General features: G+C 39.9%; 1 protein-coding gene across 1 annotated transcript in view; it reads right to left on the reverse strand.

Moving 5' to 3' along the window:
• Positions 1–22,963, reverse strand: part of CCDC192 (coiled-coil domain containing 192) — a gene marked incomplete at its 5' end in the record, with an annotated part of 172,174 nt that overhangs the window by 44,932 nt on the left and 104,279 nt on the right. The window contains one exon of the mRNA XM_046667795.1: positions 10,921–11,053. Within this exon, the coding sequence (XP_046523751.1) occupies positions 10,921–11,053 (133 nt within the window). The remainder of the gene's footprint in view (positions 1–10,920; positions 11,054–22,963) is intronic.

Consider the following 22,963-nt stretch of genomic DNA (forward strand, 5'->3'; position numbering starts at 1 on the left):
TTTCATTTAGGGTTGGATTTTACTCATTTCATGTGGATTTTATTTCTCTAGTATAATCTTATTTATTTAGTTTTTTTCCCTCCCTTGTTTTGAAGTTCGATCAAGGTTTTTTTTCACTCTTGCTTAACTTTCATAAGCACCAAATAGTACTTAATATAATGGATGAATGTAATAAATCCAGGAATAATACAAACAAAAAAATTTTACCAAAATAGAAACATACATGTGAAATCAGTCATTAAAAAAGAGTAAGGGTATTTATTTATTGCATAGATTAAATTCATGAAAAGGGAAGCTGACGTAGTTGAGGCAATACAAGATTCATGGGTTTTACCAGTTTTCTTCAGGAATGCTTTCAAAGAAGGACCACAGCCTTTGTATATAATCTAAATAAGAATGTTCCTCAGTGTATGTTCATAGGGATGGAAAAAAGAAAACCGCAAACCAATTTCCATTTCCTTAAGAATTTATCCTGAAGTGAATTTTTAGCATCTTGCTACTGCTTTATTGACAAATAAATTAAGGTACTTAATTTGGTTGCCAATATTTCCAAATACATATCTTTGTTTAGAACCTACAGCTTCTGCTAAATAAATTACTTGCCTTTGGCTTTAGATCAAAAGCAACCTCAAAAGAAGGACATCTTTTCTCAAATTCAATTACTGACTCTTGGGACTTATCTGGAAAAGTTATGGCTATGAAAAAGAAAAGATCAGCCACTGGCATCTGAAAATGTTGTTTATAGCATTAATATAGATGGCTTATACAAGGTCTGGTTCTAATATTTTCTTTTCTTCTGATACAATAATGAAAGATGAACACTGATTCTCGCTTTCAGAGTAGTCAGCTCTGTATTTCCCTCAGTGTCTCCTGGCATTCTCTTGGGTCTGTGGTGTTAATTACATTTTACTAACCTTCGCTTCTAAGACCCAAAGACACTTAGCTGCTAAGATCCACAAGCAAAATCAGTGAGATAAATGTGGCATTTCCACTCTCTTGAGCAATCCTGTTTGAACTGTAAGTATAGTGATAATATATGTAGGATTTGGTAGCATGGTCCTAATTTCAAATATTTTTGAGTATTAATGTAAATTTTTATGTTAAAGCTTATATCAGGTGGTGTCCTGATTTTTAATTCTAATAATTTGATCACTATAGATAAATGAGATATTAAAATTTAGAAATGAGAAGTGTATTTTAAAAGAAGTCTCATTTTAAAATTCCATGTAATCTTTTAAAAATAGTAAATAAAAACTATATGAATTAACATTATATACAATTTTAAATGAAAATGAATAGAGTCTGTGGCACACGTTACAAAAAATAAAATGAAAGCATATTGAAAAATATGTTTTGTCAGAAATTTACTTAGCAATGTGGGATAAGACCAGAGATTTTGGCACTTATTGAGGGTTAGAAAGACCTAGTCGCCCTAAAGAGCCATCACAATTGTTTCGCTGGTCAGCTGGGATAGTTGACTGGAAGAGACTGTCACATCGGTTGATGTATTGTGGGTCAACTTAGAGGATGAGACTTTTACTTGATGTCAGAATCCTATTATACACAGCTCAGTGTGATAAAAATTTTGCTGTCTTATTACCTTATAAATTTAGGAACTTTTTAAGAGTTAAGGTAATATTAGATTCTATAGAACTAAGTTAGTAAATTTTATCCTATTGACTTGAGTCTTGTAAGTGCTTGTCCTGCCTTTGAGGACTCTTAAGAATTCTTGTTTATGTTCATTCATGACGCATACAGATATCTCTCCATCATCTCTCAAGCATCCTTTAATTTCCATGGCTTCAGAAATTTACCTTTTGAAGTTACAATTGATCAGTTTATAAGAATGTAAGTTCAGTTTGTGGCTGAGCGCTCCTCCCTCCTTTGTTTGCCAAGTTCTATTCAAAAGTCCCTAGAATAGGAGCAGAGCTCCTTCCTTATCCACCAAGAAGGACCAAGAAAAGAAGTGGCCCCTGGGACATGTCTAGACCATTTTTGTGGAGAGATGCTCTAATGGTGTACCCAGGTTGAGATGACAGCTTGGCGTGGCAGGACTTCCAGGTCTTACTGGAAAATCAAGGTGTCATTCTCAGCCGTAATTTCTGGGATTAAAGAAAGCATCTGCTGAAGAGCAATAACATTTTCAGATGTTGCAGGCACTGATTATTATGCCAGAGTCAGTTAACACACTTCTCTGGATCCAACTGCATATTAAGCAAATCAGGAATAATGATGTTCATTTTACATTTCCTCTTTATTTCTTCTTAGTTCTATGTTCTTTGTCAAATACCAAATTGTGGCTTTATTGATTGAGGAATTTAGAGGCGTAATAACGCAGTCTGGTCCAAGGCAGTGTATCTTTAAAAACAAATATTCTTCCAGACTACCACAATGCAAATAGGGGTATATATTTAATGTATGTATATTTCTAACACTATCCCACTAGCCAGAAATAAATCCTATGCCTTCAAACAGAAGGCACCCATTTGTCCAGCAGAATCTTGTTCTGTGCATCCTTTTTAAATTTGATTTGATGAGCTCAAACTCTCCAAAATTATCCACTCAGTCCTCCAAATTTATTCATATGACCAATGTAGCTCTTCTCTAACTTTAACCTCCTATCAGGAAACATTGAGTCATTAAATAAAATAATATTGAGGTTTCTGGGGAATACAGGAGATAACATCATTCACTTTTTCTACTTTGGCAACAAGAGGTTTGTACCAGGAACAGCTGCACCAGTATTGACAGCTGGCTGACAATTGTTTGCAACCTCAAATTCTCCCATTTCAGCTTATGTTGACAAGTAAATGTCCATCTACCGATGTTTGACAAAGGAGTTCTCACGACTGCTCTGCAAATTTCCTGGAAAGAATCATCTTTCTTCTCAGCTCTATTCCAGGCTATTTAACAGCATTCCCAAACAGCACATGCTCTTCTGGTGCTCAGAGCAGTCTCCGTGGTTAAGTAGGAAGCCTTTGAAATTGATCAAGCTCCAATTCCCATGTGCCTTGTCTGACATTTAGCTGGCCCTTGCCCTTTCATCCAACCTCTCTGGATACAGAAGCCAGGAGACTTTTTTTAAAAACTATTCCTAAGGGATGGACAGAAGGAAGGGAATACTATTTCCTGATACTAGTGTAATTCTAAAATTAGTCCTCCAAACAAAGGAGGGAGGGGACCTTGACATCATTGAATTCCCACAGCTGGTATAGCTAGCAAATACTGGACCCTAACCAAAAATTTCAGAATGGATCTTCTTACCCTTTGTTCACTATAAAATGAATAGATTTCCAGACCTTTTGCAAAGGAAGGGCCTAGATATGCAGTTTGAAAATAATAGGGAGAGAAAGAAGATAAATTTTGTACTTTCCTGACAAGATAAAACTGATCTTCAGCTCGTGGCTGTCTTCTCCAAGTTTAAAGGTTTAACTAAAATAGATTAAAGGGGACAGTGAGAGGTATTTTTTGTCTTCTGTCCTGAAGTTTTTCCCATCTTCTTTTATCTGATAATATTCTCTAGTCCTTGACCTTTGGCACATGACCCAGGTGTGGTCCATGATAACACCCCATTGTCTTGGCCACAGCAATTGATCCACCGGTAAGATTGTGATACAAGGAGGGTCAATCAAATTCCTTCCCTGAGATTTCTGTATTGATTGTGTGAGAAAGAAGTTCTTTTCCCTGGAATTGGGTATAATTAAAGTTCTGTGCTTGTAAGTATTATAAGCCAATTCTGACTACTTTAAGCCAAAAAAAGAGTTTGTTGGAAGCATATGAGATGGCTCTCAGTGTTGAAGGAAAGCTTAACAGTCACACCTCGTGAAGTCAACCTTAGGGATATAGATATCAAAAATTAGCAGTGGGGGCCAGCCCCGTGGCTGAGTGGTTAAGTTCACGCATTCGGCTCCGGCGACCTAGGGTTTCGCTGGTTCAGATCCTGGGTGCAGACATGGCACCACTCATCAGGCCATGTTGAGGCGGCATCCCACATGCCACAACTAGTAGGACCCACAACTAAAATATACAACTATGTACTGGGGGGATTCGGGGAGAAAAAGCAAAAAAAAAAAAACGATAAAAGATAAAGAACTAGTAGAGGGTTTTCTCAGGTGCCAGGGCCCAACCTCCAGAACGAATCAGCTCTAGTCTTTTTCTGTCCTCCTTCACTCAACTCAGCTCAAGATTCAAGTTTCCCATAATCACCGCCCTCTCCCCCCAGAAAAGAAAAGAAATGATACAGTTGAATTTTTTTAAAAAGATTCAGTTTCCGGAAAAAGAGCAAGTGTGATTGGCTCAGTTAGTCACAAGCCCTCCCCTTGGTCAAGGGGGAAAGAGACACCCTGACTGACAGTCCCACAGGACTACAGAGAATGGGAGAGTACTTCCCCAAAGAGGAAAAGCATGATTAAAAAATCATGCTTCTGCTACGGAGAGAATGGGGAAGTGGATCTGAGCAGACAGAAACAGAGGTTCACTATAGACTGTCAGGCCAGGGCACCCTTTCCTGATCTGCAGCTGCAATTGCCCAGATGGGGCCAATAGCAAAGAGGAGCCGAATGAGCAGTCCAGAAACCCTGTGACTCTGCCTTCTTGCCAGCCTCAGGAGCTGGTAAATTTCTTTTTTGGTTAAACTAGTCTCAGTTTGGTTTCTGTCACTTGCAATCAGCAAAGTCCTGACCAATGCCTAGTTTTTACGTGAGTGATTTTTAAGCTTAGAGATCTCTGGAATGTTCTTTTGAAAATTAAAATCACCCTAAATTTGCACATACTGAATAAGTAACATTTCTTGGGATCTTCGTGCAATAAATCCCTAAGCTTTGCAGGGACTTCTGGAGCAGTTGCTTGTCTTTAAGGGAACTTCTGAAATCAGTGAGAAGACTGGCTTTGGGGTCCAGTGGCTCTAGTGGGGAAGACTGCAATGGACAAAGGAAGAGACAAACTGACAGACAATCTCTGAATTGTACCTAGAGATTATAAAGATAATCCGTTTGCTATTTCTATGAGAAATACAAGCTATTTCTGTGAGATAAATACTAAAACTCCTTAGGAACTTGTGATACTTAAAAAGCACACTGTGAAGTTATCACTTCTACCCTCTCTCATTTTGCCTGCTGTTAGTTGCTGGAGTTTATGGTCTAAATGTAAAATATCCCACCTTGGATTGGTTTCTATATCTGAGGATTCAATAGGAGAGCTTAAAAGAAAACCTTTTTCTGCGAATGTTGGGATAATAATGTGTGTTGGGGGGGATTCTCCACCTTTTCCCCCCTAAATTCTTATCACTCTGTGTCAAGATAGTGGCACCCTTGGCAGCACTGGGGAAGTACAGGCTGCCTGTCTGAGTTTTGACCAAATATCAGACTGAGCACCAAGCAGCCTGATGACACGGGTGGTGAGCAATGCCTTTTGTCCAAGTCCCAGCAGTTGAAACAGTGAGATCCCAGAGCTTTCATTGTTACCTTCTTAGGAAACTCTAAGTAGACGGGCAAAATAAATATCTGTGTTCAGTGGTGAGAAAAGGTTGCGAGTAGAACTACTGATCAAGTTATTGTTTCCTAGTCTGAGGAAGAGCAGCCTTTCAAAGAGCTTCATAGAGAGAAAGAAGAAGAGAAGGGGTTGGCAGTGTCCAAAAAGCCTAGATACAAATGGATAACTATACGCGACTAGCCTTACTCCAATAAGTATTAATATGACCTCTCTCTAAAGGCTTGGAATTCTACCAAGTCAAGATTTTATTTAGACCCAAAGCACTCTCATTAAAATACACTTACGCTTAACAGGGGGTTAGTCATTACATTTTAGTGAGGATTGTTTTAATCAAGGTTTTTTCTTTTTTCTAATTGAAATAAAATTCACACAACATAAAATTCACCATGTTAACCATTTTAAAGTGTACAGTTCAGTGGTTTTACCACATTAACAATGTTGTGTAACCATTGTCGCAATTTAATTCCAGAATATTTCATCACCCTGAACTCCCTATTTTCTTAACACCTAGTTGCAATAGGACCTTTAATCCTGAGGACATTTGCAGGAGGAGTGATAAAAAGGAGAGATGGTTTGGACTGAGTGCCTGAGTGTTTTATCATGACGGGGGTGGCCGTCATGATAAAACATACTCTTTAAAATGATTAGAGTTGACTCTAGGGTGTTGGCACAGAGATATATCTCCTGATCTTCTTAAGGATATAGGACAGGGGCCAGCCCAGTGGCGCAGTAGTTAAGTTTGCATGTTTTGCTTCGGCGGCCGGGGTTCCCTAGCACGGACCTGTGCATCGCTTGTCAAGCCATACTGTGGCAGGCGTCCCACATAAAATAAAGAAGGATGGGCATGGATGTTAGCTCAGGGCTAGGCTTCCTCAGCAAAATGAGGAGGATTGGCGGCAGATGTTAGCTCAGGGCTAATCTTCCTCAAAAAAAACAAAGGATATAGGACAGCAACGGTCTGATTCTTAAAATTAATGGGATAATGTTTAAAAGCAGTCTTGTGTCACTGAAAATCTGTGAAATGTCAATCTTGTTATAGGCCTCCCTCAAAAGTGTGGTGGGCTCTATTCAGACACTGATTCCTGGATAAGCTTGCCCTAGGACGCACCTGCACTACCTGGGAGTGTCTTCCTAATGGAGTGAAACCAAAAGAGGACTTAAAGTTGATATGGCTTTCACTGGGACAACAGGAACTTGCATGTGGGGGCTAGAGACCTTATTTGCATGCCAGATGTGCATATTAAGAGAAAAGAATTAAATGAAAAAAAATCCAGAAGCATGCATTCCCTATAGCATGCTAGCTTGAAATCTACAAACCAGGCCCTCCATGTTCTGGTCAAAGATAGGAGCTTTCATCATAGCAAGTGACTTAATGCTCACATACCAACAACAGGACTTAGTCAATAAGGTCTTTTGCAAAGTAACTTTGTCCTCCTAAGCCAAAGGAAGCAAAGGTTGTTTTGAAATTTAACCTTAGATTTCTGCAGACTAAGGTTTACCAAAAGGTGGACTCAAGCTTTGAAAGAGTACAATAGGCATTTCACTGAATTCTGCTAGTAAATAAAGCTGTACGCACTTCAGGCGAAGGCTGTGGAAATGACGGAAGGAATCTGCCTTTGGGCTGTGATTATTTGCACAAAGCAAAATCAACAAACAACACTCAGGCTGTTAGTAAGTATCCTGCTGTGCCAGTTTTACGATAAAGATGTTTTTCTTTTCAGTTAAACTTTCCGTTGACTTAAATCATTTATTTCGTTGGATGCAACTTAAGTACATAGCCAATGAAATAGTTTACTGTGTTTTACGTAAAAAAAAAAAGTTTGATAGTACACTGTTTCATCAATTTGAGTATGCTTAAAAGTATTCTCGATATTCTGGAACATTCCTCTGATCAGAAGAGCTGAACGGAAACTTAATATATAGACTTACTTAGAAAATGAAACAAACCAGGAAAAGACTTCCACATTTGGGTAAGAGGAAATTCTAATTTATTTGGAAATATTTCATTAATCTGCTTGTTGGAACTATAAGCATCAGTTTGTAGCTATAATAGAGAAGTAGCTTTATGTTAATCCAGGTAACATGTTACTTAGAATTAATACTTTTTCCCCTTTTTGTAATTTCAGTTGTTAGAATAAGGCAGGCCTGTAGAGTAGGCAACCATGATGTCACTTGATGGAGGCTGGAAGGGGATTCCATTTCCCAAAGTGATTTACTCTCCATCTATTAAGAGGTTTGAAATTATACCATAGACATTTATTTCTTGGATCATGAAGATCTCTTTTTTATCAAGAAGAATCTACTTAAAACATGCAAATACTCAGGGCTGACCCAGTGGCCTAGTAGTTAAGTTCACACTTTGGCAGCCCAGGTTCAAGGGTTTGGATCCTGGGTGCAGACTTACACCACTCATCAGCCATGTTGTGGCAGTGACCCACATACAAAATAGAAGAAGATTGGCACAGATGTTAGCTCAGGGCCAGTCTTCCTCAAGCAAAAAAAAGAGAAAGATTGTTAGTTCAGGGCGAATCTTCCTCAGCACTCACACACGCAAAAAGCAAATACTATGGCTGGGTGACTCATTAAGCATAAGCATTACCTTATATTTTAACTTGACCACTAACTGAGAGTGTATTGGACATGTTGGTTTAGTCCTTCACTCTTTCTTTCCCGAAATGGGCTATGCCTACCTTTAAGGAAGTATTTTTCTCCCAGTCCAGCCCTGTGCTTCTGGTGGGAGCTACCAGTCAGAACATTCTCCCTCCCCACCCTTATTTCCCTCTACCCTGCCATCCAGTGGTGGGTGTGTGACCAGAGCTTGTCTAACCATGGTTGCCCACCTCTGGCCACAAAGATTGATTCATGTCCCCAGATGGGTACCCAACCCAAGCCAGGACAGAGTTCTTTCTTGTACTTTTTCTAACTGGAGTTGGTGGAAAAATGCTTTATTTCCTCTCTGGAAGACAGATAAGGAGGGCAATCCATAGCTGTTTATGGACTTTCTCTTTTGACATCCTGCTTGAGAGAATGAAGACTCAATGCAGAGAGAAGCAGAGATGAGAGATACAGAGTGTCATGATGGTATCTGAGACCTGGAATTCACTGGACTCTGAGACTCATGGCATGCCCTTTCTTAGTTTGTTTACACTTATGTCAATAAATCACCCTTTCTCCTTAAGCTATTATGGCTGGAGCATCTGTCATTTACAAACAGAGGTCTGAGAACTGAAAACAAACATTTTATAAAAAGGCACAAGGTAACTAGGGAAGGGGTGGTAATCTGGTCCAGGAATGTGTGTGGGAGGTGGGTCAACCCTAATTGTTCTGTGGTTAAATGGGGGTCATTGTGTGTTACAGTTATTGACAACTTTTCAGACTCCTTACAAGTGAATTGAGAGGTGGCCAAGGTCTCTGGGGATGAGAGCTAATATTACTCTGGGGCCACAAGGCCTTGACAGTCTCCCAGGTTATTGAATTGAGGGTGAGACTGCTTGGGACCAACCGGAGAGGAAAGATGTGCAAATATTTGATTTAAGATGTTCGTGCTAAATGTCAGTCCACTGATTCAGTTTCTCCACCAAGTAAGACAAGCAACATGTAGGTCGAAAAGTGAGTGGCTGTTTTCAGCCATAATCGACCTTGGAATACTTGGCTTTATTTAAATTTATATCTGTTCATAACACATTAGAATGTTTTTCTGTACTGTAGTTTTTTTTTTTTAAACAGAAATATAGAGAAAAAATGGGCAAATAAGGTAACATGGGATTTAGTTTTCTACCCTCCCCGAAACCATTAGAGTCCTGGTACCTCAGCATTATTTTAATTTTGACCTATCAAAATATCTAAGGGTCAAAATTGCGATTAGACAGCAAATACTATTTTTGTCAAAAATGAGTAACGAGAATTAGATACCTTGCAATAATATCTTTTTTCTCTAGATTTAAAGTACAACTGAAAAGTTGAGAGCTTCTCTCAAGTGAGCTCGAAAACTTTTTCCAATATGCTCTACAATTGTTCTTGGCTTCTTATTATGCAACCAACTTGAAATCTGGCTCTGATCCCTAGAACAAAGACCTTTACATGGCTAATATTCTCTAAAGGATTTTATTTTTTTAGATTTCATGGTGGTAAAAGAAAATTCATAAACTATCTTTATGTTGTTCTGTTGAAAGAGAAAAACAAATTGACCTTCAGCATATGTTTCAAGGTGACTGTTTCCATTTCAACCCTGGGAAAGTGTTATTCAAAACTGAAAAATAAAACCAAACTCATATTAAAAGCTTTATCATGTGGGTTGGGATGCTGGGAGTGTCTCACTTTCTGAAGTCACCACATCATCTCCTTCCTCCTCCTTCATTTATTTCCAGGTTCCTCCTCTTTTTCCAAAATTATTTATGAGTAATAAAGGAAGCCAGAGTAAGAACAATGGCATGTTCCTGGATTTACAAGAGCCCCACACATCAAAGAAAGACATTTGTCCCAGGGAACCACAGTTTTACAAGAGATCCACCAGGCAGAATGAGGTTTGATGTCGCTGCTGCATAGCGGCAAAATAGCTTTCCTGTGTGAGAGCTGTGACAGGCAGCCTGGTGTAGGGTAGGTAAGCTGTTGTCTGGAGGCTGACGTCCCAGGCTTTGCTCACACATGTCTAACTTGGGGCAAGATAATCAACATCTCTAAGCCTCTGCTTACTCTGGTGGAATCCGTAAATGTACTTACTTCAGAAGTTATTCTAAGAATTAAATGCATGTACTTAGCAAAATATCTGGCACACAGTATTAAATGTTAACTCGTATTATTGCTAGTGATGACAGTCTGTGGGGTTTTTTTACCCAATGTGTGTTTATAGTCTCTTAGTTGGAGAAGACTTTTTAAAAAATACAAACCAAATTGGCTATTAAAATTTTTCTGAACCACCCAAATTTCATTCCCAACCAGCCTTCCCTGCTTGTTTCTGGCTCATTTGCCTATTGTTAAAACTCTAATTTCTTCCCCTCCCTGACCCTGTCTCAGCCTACAGCCCTGTCTACACTTTTAGACAGCCCCTCTCCCTGCCCCACTGCAGAGTCCCATCCCTAGGGGCTTCAGGTCTTGCTTCTTAGGCCCTGCCCTTCCCTCACTGCCACTCAGTTTGTGCAAGGACACTTATCAGATCTATTTCAGTCTGGCTCTTCAGCTTCAGAGACTTTCCTTTAAGGAACCGCTTGTTCATTCTCTGTCTCTCTTATGGTGAAAGCGAACCCAGCCTGGGGTGAGAGGTTTGTGTGCTGTCTCTATTCATGCGGAATGGAGGTCAGGCCAGGCCAGCAGGCTACTGGGCCAGTATGCTGCCTGGCGCTGTGGCCTTGCTTTTTCCTTTGTTGACAATATAACTATATACATCACCGAGGACGATGGGCCAGTGTGCAACTGTCACGTGGTAATACTGACCTCTAGGGGCTGGCTTTCCCTCACATAGAGCCTTTATCTTCTCATTGAGTTCCAGGACTGTGATGGCAGCCTCTTGCTTAGCTGTTGCCAAATCAGTTTGTAGCTTTTTCAGTTTCCTTTTGTGCTTTAGTTTCTTAAAAAAAATAAGAGTTTCCGTCACTAGAGACAGATGCATCAAAGGAATAAAAAGAACTAATGATGTCTGAACAAACATAGCCTTTGAAGCAGGGCTTAGATGAAATGTTCCCTATTTATCTAGATTGAATCCTGGTTGAGGTCTGTGAAACAGTGCATGTGCTCCTGTCAGAGCATTGGGATCCCCAACAATAAAAGCCCACTCTCTTCATCACAGTATTATGCCCTCTTGAAGAGTTTTGGATCTGAACCTTGTGTTTTGGTTGTTTACAATAGAGGTGATTAGAGAAGACCTCTAGTTGCCAGTTGGCATTTATCACTGAGATGCTAATGCCTAGAAGTACCCGGGTTTTTTCCCCATTCTGTATGTAGCCTCACATGAAATAGTCAGAGCTTTGATTCTGTGTCATTTTTCACCCTAATACCATAATGTTTTGCATTCAAATAAACACTAAAGGGAGTGATGCTACCATGAAATGCTGATGTTTATAGATATTTACTATGGTATCTATATAGGGAAGGTGGTCGGAGGTAAGAACGGTTTTCAAGCGATAGAGGACAGGAATTCCTTGCTATAAAATAATCTGATTTATTTCTTTGAAAGAACTCTATTAGGAAGTTGTTACTAACCAAAGGCTTCATGTTGAGACTTTATGACTACAATGCCTCCTTTATGTATTTCAAAATGGATTTGATTTATCAAAATTGGATTTATCTGCAACTAGAGAGAAGCTGTGGTGAAAAGTGCTACATTTGCACTTGTGTGTTGCTGCCTTTCCACTGAAGAGTTCATCTCTCCAAGTCTTTATGGGCTGATAATTAGGAAGCCTGGGAAACGAATGACTAACATTTCCTATCAGACATAAATCCTGAGATAGGCAAAGGGATGGTTTTCGCTCACAATGGAAGATAATGTTCCCTGGTCTTTGAAAGGCCTACACTCAGGCAGCAGGGAGGCACTCGGTGTTTTGAGAGTAAAGCCAGTAAAATCAGTTTATTGAAGATGCGATTAGATAGACACAGACCTCCCATGTTAGAAACAGGTTGTCTTCCAGATCCAAGGCAGGAAGATCAGGACTTCACTCAAGCTTAAGTAACAGCATACACATGGCTACAAACGAATGCGTTATTCAAAGAAGGATGGCAGTCATGAAACTTCTTCAAAGAGAGTTTGAGAGGTGGAATTTGGCAGAGTTTACCCAGCGTGATCTAGGCGAGAGGTGCCCTGAGTCACAGGCTGGTACCTAGTCTACGGGGCAGTTCTACTAGAGTGATAGTGTTCATGTATTCATTTCATCCTTGTACTAATTATGCAGCTTCTCCTTGGCATCAGGCACTGTGCTGGCCAGCTGTTGAAACATCAATGCTGATAAGGCCTCTGCTTTGTGCCACTAAATCCTTCTAACTAACTCTCTTCCTCTGAGTCTCTATTTACCAAAATCCTTCACAATTTGGCCTGTCATGCAGATTAGTTCAGGGAGAGACTGAGCTGATCAAGAAATGTGCCTAGGTGTTTAATAGCTGTATTTCTCACAGTAAATTCTTGAGTTGGCATGCTGATCTATACCTCTCTCTTGTAAGTTGATTTTCATCAGCTTGTTCATGAGGGCCTCATCCGTCCCAGGCCTGTGATAATAACACCTGTGAGGCCCTGTATGGTCATCAGTGACCTTTCCTGATGCTACTCCAAGACTGCTCTGTGCTCACATTTCTCACACTTCCTTTTATCACATAGAACTTTGGGGATAGAAAGTGGGAGGAAGGGTGCAGAAATGAAAATTGAGAATATAGAGGGAATGAGGGAAAGAATGGCAAGAGCGACGAAGAAGAGAGTGCTAATTAAAGGTATCACAGAAAGAACTGATATGATACGCATGCTGAAGTGTTAGGGGTTAGGTATATCGATGATAGCAACTTACACTGATATGTGTAAAAAAGTAAAACAGGTTGATGGGTGGACAGAGAAACAGATATGTGATAAATCAAAGATAGCAAAATGTTAATTGTCATATGTAGTTATTAAGTATATGGATGTTTGCTATAAAATTATTTCAACTTTTTGTAACTTTGGAATTTCTCATAATAAAATATTGAGAAGAGAAAGAACTGAAGATTCAGGTCCCTTACGTTGTCCCTCCCTTAATTCTTAATAGATGGTATTCACATTCTGAAATTATGTCACAACTATTCATGTGCAGAAAAGTATTTTTCTAGAAACTTTTCTCAAAGTAGGCATTGATAGTAAATAAACACAAGCAAAAGATAAATGCAGCTTTGCGAGAATTGATGGCTATCACTAGGAGCTGGCATGGTGTCACTAAGGAAAAATCTTGTTAAGCTACATTTCCGTTTTGACAGGATGACTTGATGGATAGTGCATAGGAACTCAGTGGGAAGACATAGTGCTTCTCAATATCAGTTAAAAATTTCAGCTTTTCAGATAAAAAATTTAACTCATTTTTTTAAAAAAAGTCTCATTTCCAGGTCATCATTTTGGCTTTCTCTTATAGTGATTACATGTTCTTCCTCTTATTATTGTTATAATATTTGTATATTTGCCTTATGATCTGAGAAAGAAACTGAGGATATCTAGTTTGGAGAAGACAGCATACAGGGGAGTCATGACAGTTGACTTCAGTTATCTGAGGGACTCTTCCAGAGGAGAGGAAGTTGAGTCAAACAGTATTTTTCTAATGATATCATGAGGAACAAGGGTTGAAAACACAAGAGGCAGATTTTGGCACAGCACGAGAAAGCACCCTCCAACAATCAAAGCTGCATCCATAACAAGATAGGATGGGTCCTGGCAAAGGCCTCCTGCTCCGAGAATGATTAAGAAGAGACTGGATGAACATCTTCAGGCGGGCCCATAGTAACCTCTGGGATCTGGGTCAAGAGGTAATTGGAGGTCTGCCTTACCTCCAACTCTTTCCATCTCTGGCTTCCTCCAGATCCCCCACGGCACAGTACATGCCTGAATGGACACCTCAGCCCTCATAGACTCTAAGGTGGGTACAGTTGTCAGGGATACCCTACAGGTAATTCTGGTATTTGTGAAAAGTTGGATAAGAAGGCCAAGAAGCCCTATGGGTCCCTCAGAATTCAAGGATAATGTGACTCAAAATGTATAAACTTGATTATTTAGCTATAAGGAAAGAGGTGGGGAAATTTAGATTTAAATAAAAAATTGAATAAAGGACCTAGATTGTTTGGTTAAGGTCTCAGTTGGGACCTTTTAGTTATTCAGATACATTTAAAAATAGTTTAACATCTATTTATGCTATTATGCATATGCTATTTATGCTATGTATGCTATTAATTCCTAGCTGTAACCAAGGCCTTTGGGCATTTCTAAAAATTCAGTTTGCCAACATGTTTTTTATTAGTCATAGACATCAAATGATTTCAACAACGATAATATTTTCCTTTGCTTTTTTGGCATTCTCTAGCCAGGCAACCCAAGTGTTGTACAGAATCTAATGGAGTCTGTTATGGTCTCCTTAGTAACCAGGAGCTCCCCTTGGTGATTACTGAGAGGATAGGAAGGCTTTATAGCTTGGGGGTAAATTCCTATTACCTTGCTCTTTTCCTACTTCTCCTACAGGCTGGACAGAAGGAGGAAACCATGTATTTGTGCAATGTTTTGAAAAGGAAATATCTATCTGTATCACATTGCTGAATAGCTTGCATTATACCAAGTCAATGGGAATTAGAAATAATCAGGGAACTATTTATAGAAGAGTTTCAACACAGAGTTTTCAGCACTGTTTAAAATTTCTTGGTCTTTCCACACACTTTGAATTGTGGCCTCAGATTCTATGGCTGGGCTTTGCCAATTATTGACCACAAGAAACTGCACCAGGCACATGACGTCTTCAGGCCCTAGATCCCGCTTCAGAGAGCTGGCGGGGATTAAATGACATAATACATAACTGATAGTACCATTACTGTGTTTGCAGGGTAGTAGATAGGTCATGTTATTTTTGTCGTTTTTTCCTTGAAATATCAGGGGAAACTCTCAAGCCCCCACTAACACACTGAAGTATCTCTTCTAAAGCTGTCTTTGTCACACTTTACAGAAAATAAAATTTGTACTTTATTGAAACCAAGACTTCTATCTTCTTTTTTTTTTTCCTCCTTTCCTTCTCCTCTTCCTCCTCCTCCTCTTGCTTCTTCTAAATTAAGTTTTCTGCATAATTGCATTGATCTCCTCCTCACTTTGTATGGGTAAACAAAGCTTAATGTCCCTGAAAACAGACAAGGAAATAACCTTGATCTAATCTCCTGCCAGAGCTGGCCCAATGCCTGGGCAAAGTAGGTGGCTGCCTACATGGAATGATGTGAGGGGCACTGGAAGGCCCTACCTCTTGCTTCCATGGCATCTCTGTTCTGGACCTGCCAGAGCATAGCTTCTTCCCACTTTGTCTGAAATCAGCCCACCTTCAATCACTTAGAAAGCACATATAATAAAGACAGATTTTGTCTCCAGAGGGCCACCGATAAAATGCTTGCTACCAAGGACATACAAGACAATTTTGTTTGAATACAGAAGGTATGGGAAGATTTCTCCTTTCATTTCTCTTCTAATAGCCCATCTTTAATAATGAAATTATTAAGTGACAGTAGCATTTGGATACAACTTGGCTTAAAAAAGTCAATTTCAGAACTCTTATTTTCTTTTATATTTATACACTCCTCAAGTGAATACTTTAAAATTCCAGGGATGGCAAATATGTGCCATGTATGTTCCTTTCTACTCCGTGGCAGGCTTTTGATTTGGGAAGTCTTTCACCCTGGGTTGCACACCTGGCTTCACAATCCTTAACCCACACTCCCAGTAGCCACTGCTCATTGATGAAATGTAATCGTCATCTATGTCAGTGTCTCTGTTTCATAGAGGAGCGAGGCGAGGCCCCAGGGAGCTTGAGTAGATCTAATCATAATCTCTCAGTAAGTAAGAAGCTAAACTGACTTGAACCAAGGTCTTTTGATTCCAGAGGCTGATTTTTCCTTTCAATGGCAACATGAGGCTTCACTAACCAACAGCACCATTAATATAAGTGACTTAAAGGTAACCTTTGGTAGAGTGTGAGTGGCTCTAATTAGAAGAAGAAGGAAGGCAATAGAACTGACTTGATAATAAAAGAGTAGCACTGAAGTGTGATGGCGGGGCATTTATAGCATGGGTTGCCATGATATCTCTAGAGAATCTAGGAAATAAAGGAAAGATTTGATGACCCCAGCTAAGGACTGTCTGTGCCAGGCACTGTTCTGAGCCCTGCTAGTGTCACTTATCAGAGGATCCTGAATTGATCCTGACAATTGTGACTGTTCTATTGAGTCATCTGAAGTGACAAAGAATAGATCAGATGAAGCTTTCTTACAAAATGCCTTGAATGAAAGACGAATCACATGGGGCTGGCATGGTGGTGCAGCAGTTAAGTTTGCACATTCCGCTTCTGCAGCCTGGGGTTCGCCAGTTCGAATCCCGGGTGCGGCCATGGCACCGCTTGGCACGCCATGCTGTGGCAGGTGTCCCACATATAAAGTAGAGGAAGATGGGCATGGATGTTAGCTCAGGACCAGTCTTCCTCAGCAAAAAGAGGAGGATTGGCAGCAGATGTTAGCTCACGGCTAATCTTCCTCAAACAAAACAAAGAAAGACAAATCACAAAGGCAAGTGTAGTTTAGTCTTATTTCAGACCTTAGACCTCATCACAACCTTAACCAAGAGCCAGGCCCCTCATGACCACTGTTGACGTTTAATGGTCAGTGGAGTAAGACTTCGGAAATCAAAGCTGGCACTTCTCAGTTCCTTGCAGAATCCCTCCCACCTGAGTAGCTTATTTTATGTTACAACATGCTATAGAAATACATTTTAACTCTGCTCCCCACTCCCAGAGGGTTTGGAATTTCTAATAAAAAGAAAACAAAATCCCAGTAATTAGACAAGCATCTTGACTTGCTACAGGGAAAGGATTTCCCTATAGTAGGAGTCGAGCCTCAGCTCTTTCTCTCCATGGGATAAATGGTTATGAGGGACAGAGGTAAAGTTTGCCAGTGGATGTCCTAGCTTCCAGAAATGTCCAAAGTGTTTATGTAAGAGAAGTTACAAATTATTACAAGATAAAGAGATAACTTTACGCTTGGAGTGAACTCCAGTGGTACGCTAGAAGTTTCTAACAATAGAATTGTCCAAAAATTGGAATTTGTTGCCCTCAGAGACAGTAAGCTCCCCTTCCTTGCATGTAGCACACAGACTGTTGTTGGGAATGTTACAGAGAGGAGCTAACACTTACTGACCACCTATAATATGCCAGGCATGGTTCTGAGAACGTTATGCGTACTAACTCATTTCTTTTTAATAGCAACTCAATGAAGTAAGATTATTATTAATCCCGTTTTTAGATGCAAATGCTGAAGCACAGAGAGCTTTAAGTAACTTTCCCAAAGTCAGATGGTGACTCACAATTTAAATCTGAGCAATCTGGCTCCAGGCTGTCCCTTCCATCGCCAGGCTTTGTATGCCTGGACTTCCTACCAAGAGTCTTACATTGTGCTCCATTTGGATACAATGGTTTCCTATTCTATAATTCATTTCTTAAAGTAAGAAGTGTCTAACTTCTAATAATGAAATTTTGAGACATGGACTAACCCCTCTGTACAGTTTAGGAAATCAGATAGAATCATTAAATCTTAGATGACGCAGAATTGCGGTCAACCTTTGAAACCAAATTGTCCAGCCCTAGCATTTTAGAGAGGCTGAAGTGGAAGCAGAGAAAAATGACATGATTTGCCCAAAGTCACAGCTAATAAAACTGCACAAAGCAGGTCTCAAAGTCAGGTTTCCCAATTCCCAATCTCAGTAGATTTTTCCCACTATATCCCATTGCTCCTTGGCCATAAGAACTGAAGGGCAATGGGATTTGAATATGATTGGAACCTGGAGCCGTGACTAAGATCACAGTGTTGAAGGTCCCAGTGTCAAAAACAACACTTATTTAAGTGGGCAGCCTCCTCTTAAAGCCCTCTTCACCCAGAGAACAGGGAAGTACTAGACTTGGGTCATTCTTTACACGTGGTACATACTGTGGTTACGTCTGATAGAAAGAAGAGTCTTTAGGTAATTGAGATCCTGCTAACTTCAAAGAAATAAGCTGGACCAATGTCTACCAGCCAACTTGCCTTCATATGGCATTAGAATAACTGTACTCAGTCTAACCCATTTCTGAGATTAAGGGGTACTGCTTGTATACTCTTTTTTTGTGTGAGTGTAACCCTGCCGTATCATTCTTCCCCAGGAAATATTAATCAGGCTGACAACCAAGATTTTTGAGAAAGAAAAAACCTACAGCGCAATAAATAGGTTTTCATAGTACTGGCTGAGCACAGGTCCAATAGGTCTTGCAAAAAAAAAAGTGTAGCCAGTGCCTGCTAAAATCAAATCTACTTTTTGGTCTTACTCTGTCAAGTCACACCATGAGAGAGAGAGAAGTGCATTGTCACACCTGGCAAAAGATGTTTTCCAGTCCCACCCGCCCTGGGGGACAGAGAAAGCCCAAGGTGCCGAAGCTGTATATGAAGCAATTTCAGGTCCTCACCCCACCTCTGCAGGTGTTGACCTCATTGGCAAACAGCCATAAGAAGTGATGTAGGTGGAGAGGACAGAATATACAGGAGGTGAAAAAGAATTCCCATATCTGGCTTGTGAAAGTGCTGCTCAGCTCCTCTAACATGATTATAAAAGTAATGAAGAGAGGGGCTGGCCCCGTGGCCGAGTGGTTAAGTTCATGCGCTCCGCTGCAGGCGGCCCAGTGTTTCATTGGTTCGAATCCTGGGTGCGGACATGGCACTGCTCATTAAACCACGCTGAGGCAGCGTCCCACATGCCACAGCTAGAAGGACCCACAACAAAGAATATACAACTATGTACTGGGGGGCTTTGGGGAGAAAAAGTAAAAAATAAGATCTTTAAAAAAAAAAAAGTAATGAAGAGAGTTTTCTCCGCAATGACTTTATCATTAAGCAGATACTTGCCCTTTTTCTGTGCTCACCACTCCTTTTGAATTTGACTAAGGCTACCTTCTGGGAGGAAATTGGCAGCTACTGACCATCTGTGACTTATCTTGAATCATAAAGTAAAGGCATGTGTTTAAGAACTGGAAAAATCAGATCTGGAAGCACCCAGGTGTTGGAATCACCTGGCAGGGTTTTCTGGAGTGGTACAGAGAACGGAAGTAAGTTAACCTTCCAATAAATATCACTCTCCTTTAGAAACTCCACTCTGCCCTGAAAGCAGCGAAAGTAAAGGGATACAGGCTCAGTAAGTATAAGAGCTGGCCTTAAAACCACTTAACAAATGATAAGGAAATGTCAGTAGAGAAAAGGAAAGGGATCATAAGAGGAGAAATGATTCTTATATAGCATGAAATAGCTTTGTACAGTGTATAACAGAAATTAGAGGGAGCGGCGAAGTGGGAAGCTTTCTGTGCTATGTATTCTTTTCCCCTGAAATACAATGTTTAAAAAACTGCTACTTTGGGGCCAGCCCCATGGCCGAGGGGTTAAGTTCGCGCACTTAGCTTCGGCAGCCCAGGGTTTCGCCGGTTCGGATCCTGGGTACGGACATGGTACTGCCCATCAGGCCATGCTGAGGCTGCGTCCCACATGCCACAACTAGAAGGACCCACAAGTAAAAATATGCAACTATGTACTGTGGGGCTTTGGGGAGAAAAAGGGAAAATAAAATCTTTTTTTAAAAAAAACCTGGTACTTTCTTAATGCAGAGTTGAAGCAATTTTTACAGCAGAAGTTTTTAAGTTTAAAGTGAAATGGACCAGATCTCATATTAAAAAGTATTTACAGTGTTAAAAGTAAGAGAATGAGTGTATGGATGAATGTTTTGTAAATTGTTGAGCGGCATGATGTTGGTTAATATGTTACTGCTACTATTATTTTAGAATCTTTCTTCTTTCTAAGGAGAACTTCTGAGATGGTGGCTTTTGGCAATGAATTATCGAGCATAGGGCTTTAGAGTAATATCTGTAAGTGGAATACTATATAGCTGCAATTAAATGAGCGATTTGTCTATTCTTTACTTTTTGAATTGCTTTCCTCTGGTATATGTCTGGAAACAAAGGCAGTTTCATAAGGGGCAAGCATCTCAAGTCAAGTTTCTCCCTAAGAAAATCCAAAATTTCCTATCAAGTTCATTGCAGGTAAAGTTTGAAGTTAATCTGACTCAAATCTTTTAAATGCATATGGGGAAATCACCAGAAATTAAGGCATCAAACTTGGCTCCTAGCTCAAGATGTGGCTTACCTTTTTGACTCTTTTTCTTGAAAGGGAGGATTCAGTTAAATATTAAACAAATCCAGCAATATAACTTCAAGTGCATAAAATAAATTGATGAAGCAGATGGTGGCAAGCCACAAACATCTAGTGCTAGGGAGCCACAGAACCAACGATATATAGCCTGCAAATGCTAAGACCAGCTACTTCTATCTAGAAACTCAGATGGTGTTTAACTGTCCTGTTATTATGGTACCCCCAAAATTCTTTGTTCTTGATTTCTCTCTTCTCAGTTCCTTCTCAGCTATCCACTATAATAAAGAGGAAGGTCGTGTAGTAAAAAAGACTCAGAGGGGACAGCAAGTGCTGCTAAATCTGTGTCATGGCCTTCAGTTAGAAAAATCTAGCTCCTCATGGTGCTATAGGTACAAAGCAAAGGAAACAGTTAAAATTCAAATAAATTACAAACATACAGTCTTGACAACTATAGACATAACCCAGTGATCAAAACTGAGTTACCTTAAAGTTCCTTGCCCAAGAGCTGCAAGGCAAGGTCACGTTGGCGCTCTCATTGCAAAGACTTTTTGTAGCATCCTCCCCAATTCTTTGTACTTTCCTGCAATCTTACAAATGTGTCTGATGATGCATGTGTGATAGATGACATTTTGTCTAGCATTGGTTACCTTGTAGTCTGTATCAATTTAATGACAAGAAAACCGTGTCTCTAATACTGCAACAGTCACCCCTCACTTTTCTTAGCTAAAATCTTATAATCTGACAATTATTAGCTTAATCTCTCTCTCAGGGCTTTCCTGCGGTTCCTGTCCTTGACCGCTGGGGTAACCTATACCATAAAACTTTAAAGACGACAGAAGAAATAGCAGTGGTTTGCCACACCTGAAAACTTCCCTTCTAAAAAATCTCAGTCCTGTTCCATGCAGGTAGCTTGGCACTTTGGAAAATGGTCTGAACATTAAGCAGTATTTGCAATCTAAATCTAGTTTCATCCTCATCTTCAACATGCCAGCTGTGACTTTAGTTAAATTTTTTTTGTGTTGTCCTTCTCCACCATTTAGAAGGGCCATCTTGCTCACGTCATGAAGCCACATTTCATAGGTGAAGAGCCAAGGATATTTGGATTTATATATAGTGATTTTCAATAGTCCTCAGAACAAAAGTTTAAATTCGGAATCTGATGTTATATGTGAATCTGGTTATATGCATGCAAGATTGCGCTGCAAAGCCATAACCCAATGAAGGAAGCATTTGACATTTGTAAATTAGCATGCAAAGAGTCAGAGAGGGAGGGAAAGGTGTGGTGGTGATGTGAATTTTTGCTATGTAGATATTAGCAAGTTCAGATTGCATATTTTAACAAGTCTAGACAAATGTCCTTGCTGTAAAACAAGTCATCAAATATGAATTGTTCCTTGGTTTTGTTGGACTCCAGAGTCTGTTTCTCTTATTTCACTCCCCAGCAAGGTGTTTTCTTTCTAATTCTGCTAAGAAAGCTAGCAGTGAAAAGATAGCACATGAATCTGAACTCCCAAACAGGAATCTTTAAGTAGATCTCAAAGTTCTATCTGGTAGATCTCTAGGGCTGTTCCCGTCAACACACCCTTCTCTAAGATATGCAAGGATAATGGATGGGGAGGGGAACATAAGGACTTGGTTTAAAGCCACTTGCTTTATCTTTTGCTAGTGTCTTGTGGTGTCACAGCTTCCCAGAGTCTGAGATTGTAAGGTTTAGGAATAAGGAGATGAGCTGATCATTAGGAATAGGTTGAGGATGTCCCAAGTTAGACAAATCTTGAGCTCCTGTTCTGGTCTTGACCCAGAAAACCCACAGGAGCCATATTTGATCAGTTCTGCTTTAGAGTTGAAGTTCCAGGTCATTCTTAGTAGCAATGAGAATGACACTGGCTTGACAGGAGACCACCCAGATCTAGAAACGTCAGGTCCCCAGAAATACACCCTTGGGACACCCTGGACTGAATCTGATACCCTCTAGATAAAAATGAGGCTGACCTAAATCCAGTCACATGTCTATGAAACTAAAGCTAAGGAGACGCACAACAAATAAATACTTTTTGACTGTCTAAAAGAATGAATAGATGAATAACATGCACCCTAATTTTGTTCAAATATCATGGGTCAAAGTCAAAACTGATTTCTGCTTGCTCTGATTTCAATTCTGTAGTGCCTTATCTAAACTGACAGTATTGATTATTGAGTCACAAAGGCACTTGGCCTTTCAACTGGAAGACATTTTTGTTTTTCTTTTTTAATTGTGGTAAAAAAACACATGACATAAAATGTACCATCATAACCATTTGTAAGAGTACGGTTCAGTAGTGTTAAGTATATGCACATTGTTGTACAACCAATCTCTAGACCTTTTTTATCTTGCAAAACTGAGACTCTTTACCCACTAAACAGCAATACACCATTTCCCCTTCCTTTCAGCCTCTGGCACCCACAATTCTACTTTCTGTTTCTATGAATTTGACTACTCTAATACCTTATGTAAGTGGAATTATACAGTGTTTGTCTTTTTTTGATTGGCTTATTTCACTTAGCATAATGTCCTCAAGGTTCATCCATGTTGTAGCACGTA

The sequence above is a fragment of the Equus quagga genome, chromosome 7 (genome assembly GCF_021613505.1).
Source record: "Equus quagga isolate Etosha38 chromosome 7, UCLA_HA_Equagga_1.0, whole genome shotgun sequence".
In the NCBI taxonomy this organism is placed as follows: Eukaryota; Metazoa; Chordata; class Mammalia; order Perissodactyla; family Equidae; genus Equus; species Equus quagga.